The 5408-nt window shown below is 43.6% G+C and overlaps 1 protein-coding gene across 1 annotated transcript in view; it reads right to left on the reverse strand.

Annotated features, from left to right (window-relative positions):
- The window catches only part of EHD3 (EH domain containing 3), a 53125-nt gene that overhangs the window by 24409 nt on the left and 23308 nt on the right, over positions 1–5408 (reverse strand). The window contains exon 3 of the mRNA XM_018568417.1: positions 5178–5275. Coding sequence (XP_018423919.1) covers positions 5178–5275 — 98 coding nt within the window. The remainder of the gene's footprint in view (positions 1–5177; positions 5276–5408) is intronic.

The raw sequence follows: 5408 nt of genomic DNA on the forward strand, positions 1-5408 counted from the left end.
ATTTATAGACACGGCATATTTGTAATAACAGGAAAGTGGAGGCAACATTGTGAAACTGGAGGTTTTTCTATGCGGCTGAACATCTTTTTGGTATTTGACACCTAATTTCTGGGAGTGGTGGATGTGTGTTCCCTGCCTCATGCCATGGCTCCCTCCTCTGACCCCAATGTCACTACAGGACTCGGCAGTAATGTGGGGGCTCAAAGGATGGAACCACAATGCACAACGAAGAAAAAGGGTATCCTACACTCTGGCTGATCATCTTTTGGGCATTTGACACTTTTGAGAGTGGTGGATGTCTAAGTCAGCTGCCACGTACTGTGGCTCCATCCTCCAACCCCTATGTCACTATAGGACTCAGCAGTAATGTGTGTGTGTGTGTGTGTGTGGAGGGGGGTGGGGGGGGTTAGAGGATGGAACCACAATGCACAACAGAGAACATGGGTATCCTATACTCTGGCTGAACATCTTTTTGGCATTTGGGCACTTATGGGAGTGGTGGATATTGAAGTCCCATGCCGTGTGCCGTGGTTCCATCCCTCTGACCCCTATTGTCACTACAAGACTCAACAGTGATGTAGGGATCGGAGGATGGACTGACAGTGCACAATGTAGAAAACCGGTATCCTACACTCCTGGATTGTCGAATGTGAAGAGTCTCACAATGGCTTCTGCACCGGAAAGTGAGGGAAGGTAGGAGACATGGGCCACTGGAGGAGAGTACAAGGTGCAGGCAACTTTGATCAGGATTGTTCTGTAACACGACAGGGTCTCTTTAAAAAAACAAAAACCTTCTAGCAGCATATCCTGTTGCACGGCAGTGAAAGTTCCCTATTTACAGGGTGAAATTAATCTGCAGCTAATTGGCCTTCTGAGCTCTGTTTCCAGTTTCAGGTGACCGATCCCTGGAATGCGGACACCACGGGGCACAGCGAAAGGCTCACGGCTCTTCTAGAATTTTTTTTACTGGGCCTCCAGGATGCTAAAGAATGTCGCACATCCGTAAATATTTATACGTAATCCGCAAGAATGGCAAAATGAGGTAACGCGTGTCCTCCAAAAGCTCACAAGAATCTAACGCAGGCATGTCATTCAGGTGATGTGTGAATTTAATTAAGAGGGAACCTTTAAGGGCCTGTTCACATGAGATCAGGTCCTGATCAGGTGCTGATCAGCAGACGTGGAGCTGCTGATGCAGTGCGTTTTTGACGCATTTTTGATGCGTTTTTGATGCGTTTTCGGTCCGGATGCTGACAGTAAATTTTTTGTCAACGTTGATGACATCATAATAAGTGGAGCAAGAATAAAAAATTTTCTTTTTTTCTCCCCTTAGCTGCATTGCGTTCCGTTTCCGTTCCGTTGCGTTTCATGCGCGTTCGTGTGTTTCCAGACCGTTTCCGGACCGGACAAAATGTGACATGCAGTATTTTTTCTGTCGTAAGCTGAACGGACTGCGCACGTGAGAACTGGAGCCCATAAAACACATAGGGATACATTGGGATGCACTTTGAGTGCAGCAGCGTACGGAGCCGGTCAGCACACAAAACGGACGTCGTGTGAACAGGCCCTAAAAAAGAAAATATGGAAGCTTTCTTTGCTGAAGCAAGCCAGAAAAAGCATGCAGCCAGTAAAGTCCTGGGGCTTCTCACGATACAGAGCCCGCCTCATTTCCTGGCTGGAGGGCGTCAAGCTTCATGGTGGATGCCCTCCAGCCAGGAAGGAACAGGCAGATTTTATTTTTTGGCCAAGTCTGAAGCTCTGCTTCAAAGTTTCTGGAAGTCCAAACTTGAGATATCTCAGCAAACGCGCCCACCCCCACCCTCACCCTCCATCCCCCCACCATCTACAATCGCACCCCACTGGAATGCACAGCATTGTGGTACTGCGCGTTCCAGTGCGGATGATCGCATTGCGGGCGGAAGGTGTGTTTGGGGTGCCATTGAAATGAATGGCACCACAGCAGCAGCAGAATTTGTCAGGCCGGAACTAAGAACATAATTATTTTTTTTCCCCACCTTTTTAATAAATTGTATTATATTAGACATTTTATTATTAGTTTCATGGATTTAAGATAATCTGCATTGAAAAACTCCAAACCAGTACAATCAAATAACCAAACTTTTAATAAAAATATAAAAGCCCGATCATCAGTTTAGAGTTGGCCATGAATATTGGTCAGAGAATTATTGCTCTCACCCTCCCGCACGCGACGATACCCGACACGTGTAGCGCAATCGTCGTCGGGTTATGGAGGTCTCCTAACCACTGGGCACTGTCTGCAGGGGTCTGTGTCCCCCCTCTCATTCCTGCTGGGAGCAGCGGAGATCAGAAGGGAAACAGAGCCCATGAAACAACTAATCCTGCAATCAACTTATCGATAATGAGAATCGTTGACAACGATTCTCATTATCGATTTAATCGATTAGTTGTTGCAGCCCTGTAGTAAAGTGATGAGACCTTTTATAAAGTTGCTATGAAGCTGGCAGAAGCAAGAGAGGAATGGAAAGGAAAATAAAATTGGCCAAACCCACAATGCCATCATACCCCAAACTCACGCAGAGAACGCAGAGACTTGCATACTAAACAGTTTTTCTGCCATTCTTTTTAAAACGAGGCCAAGCATCCATCAAGACTTTGTTGTTTTGCTTTTTTACACCAGTAATTATACTCTTAACAAAAAACCTGATAAACAAAGCAAAGTCCAAATTCTGAAGCCTTTGTGGTTGTGACACGGCCAGACAGATGAGTCACTGCACTAAAATCATTAAAGTAAAAATGAATAAATAAAATCAGAGCGAAGAATAAAACAAAAAACCGCCAAAGAAGACAGAGAGGAGGCAGAAATAAAAACAGATTCACATTTTCTGCTGCCAATGAACAGATACAAAGTCTTAGAATAAATTAAAAATATCTCCAAACCATTGTGACCGACTCTGCTTCTTCCTCTAACTCTCCTCTCCTGAAATACTCTGCACTCCTGGAGGACTCTGCTCCTTCCTCTATAACTCTCCTCTCCTGACATACTCTGCTGGAGGACTCTGCTCCTTCCATCTAACTCTCCTCTCCTGATATACTCTGCTCTGCTGGAGGACTCTGCTCCTTCTTCTATCTAACTCTCCTCTCCTGGAATACTCTGCTCTGCTGGAGGACTCTGCTCCTTCTTCTATCTAACTCTCCTCTCCTGGAATACTCTGCTCTGCTGGAGGACTCTGCTCCTTCCTCTATATAATTCTCCTCTCCTGATATACTCTGCTCTGTGCTGGAGGACTCTGCTCCTTCTTCTATCTAACTCTCCTCTCCTGGAATACTCTGCTCTGCTGGAGGACTCTGCTCCTTCCTCTATATAACTCTCCTCTCCTGGAATACTCTGCTCTGCTGGAGGACTCTGCTCCTTCTATCTAGCTCTCCTCTCCTGAAATACTCTGCACTGCTGGAGGACTCTGCTCCTTCCTCTATATAACTCTCCTCTCCTGAAATACTCTGCTCTGCTGGAGGACTACGCTCTTTTCTTTATCCAGCTCTCCTCTCCTGAAATTCACAATCCATTTTTTGAGCTTTGTTTTTGTTTTGTTTTTACACAGCACACGCATGACAACAGAGATCACACACAACCTCTGTACGGCATACAACAGAGGAAATGACATGGAATGTAACACTTGATAATATATTGTATTGCAGACTTTGCTGTATTCTCTAGCCGGTCACCCGATCACATTTCCTTTACATATTCATTTCCATGTGACCCGACCTATTACAAAACACGGGCTCCCAATATCTCATGTCGAGGAAACCGACTGTGACAATGGCAATGACCCCTAGAGGACAGCATGCAGCTTCCCGCTCTCATCCCCAGCCAATGGCAAGGTCAGTTCAGAGGAAGGGAGGGAGAGACGGAATTCCATACGATGATAAATGAATCGCTGGAAATTCTTATTTTACAGAACAGTTCAGTGACACACATCGGGGTCCGCACGGAACTTTCCAACTGAATGTACTCTGGATGAAATGACACTTTTATTGGAAGGGGTCCCATTGGGTTTTAAAGGGATAATACTATGATATTGTCATGTGTCAGGTTTTCTATCCAACGTGTATTATATATTTATATATATCTCTATTTTATTATTCTTTTTAATAACAAATGTAACCATAAAGGGATAACACAGTTTATTTTTAATCACACTTTCCACAATATTATTAATGTATCTACCTGAAAAGCATTTTTGTGATTTTAACATTTTTAATTTAATATTACTAATTATTATTTATTGATGAATAATAATAACAATAATAAAAAATATCACATGATTTATAATTATTTCTAATATTATTTAATTATTTTACATTTATTTGATTGATTTAAGAATTTTAAAAAAATGATGGGTTTGAATATCCGGTCCAATCACTATTCTTTTATCTCTTCCCCTCCCCCTTACCGTTACCTTCTCTTTTCATTCAAAATATATCTAAACCACATAAAAAAAATATATGTTGCAGCTCGGTCCTAAGATATGGTGGCTGCATTAGTTTTATTTTTAGTACATTCCTGCAACTACAGAATAACACCCATTAATCCTGCCAGAAATCCAGTGTCCTTATAATTTTCTGAGCACTGAAATTAAATCTAAAACTATGTTATCAGCCTTTCCAGTTCTCTTATGTGAACTACAGGACACCTCCTCCCTCAATAGTGGAGATGAGGAAATATGGAGGTGATTGAAGTCCAAATCAGTAAAGCAGCTTAAGGGGGCAATGCTGCTCCTCTACAAATAGAGTACAGCGATTTAATCCACATTCCACCTTTGGGACCATGCTTCATGTTTCACCCATATCTGTCAGCCCCCCCAACTGGTGCCGAGTGCATCTCTGTCAGACCCACAGGTATGTGTCTGTACTTACAGGGCCTATAAAAGGGATACAATAAGGAGAAATGTCTCTGTATTGCAGAGATGTACGGCACAGGTTCTCTTTTACTTTGCCTTCACTTCTAGGTCTTGCCCCTCCCCCAACCTGTGACTGGACAGTGAAAGGAGAAGCAGCGCAGTGATGTTTTGGCTGCAATTTTGAAACACATGCAGCAATGTGTATTGGAATGATTTACGTCCTTTTTATTAACAAACAACAAAAAGAAAATAATAAACAATCACAATGAACTCTGATGGTAGAGAGATTCTCACCTCGACTGATCCTCTGCTTCTCCCCGGACAGAATCCCCGGAGTGTCAATCACGCTGATACTCTCCAGAACCGGGTTCGGCAGCTGCGCACAGACAAACCTGCACAACAGACACAGGACAGAGGTCAGGGACAGTAATAATATACATATAGATTTAATAACTCTTGGATATCACCAACAGGAGCGTCCCGAGGCTGGGTGTCACCCAGGGGCGGAGACCGGGTGACACCCCG

Source organism: Nanorana parkeri, unplaced genomic scaffold, assembly GCF_000935625.1.
Source record: "Nanorana parkeri isolate BGI_ZX_2015 unplaced genomic scaffold, ASM93562v1 scaffold31, whole genome shotgun sequence".
NCBI lineage: Eukaryota > Metazoa > Chordata > Amphibia > Anura > Dicroglossidae > Nanorana > Nanorana parkeri.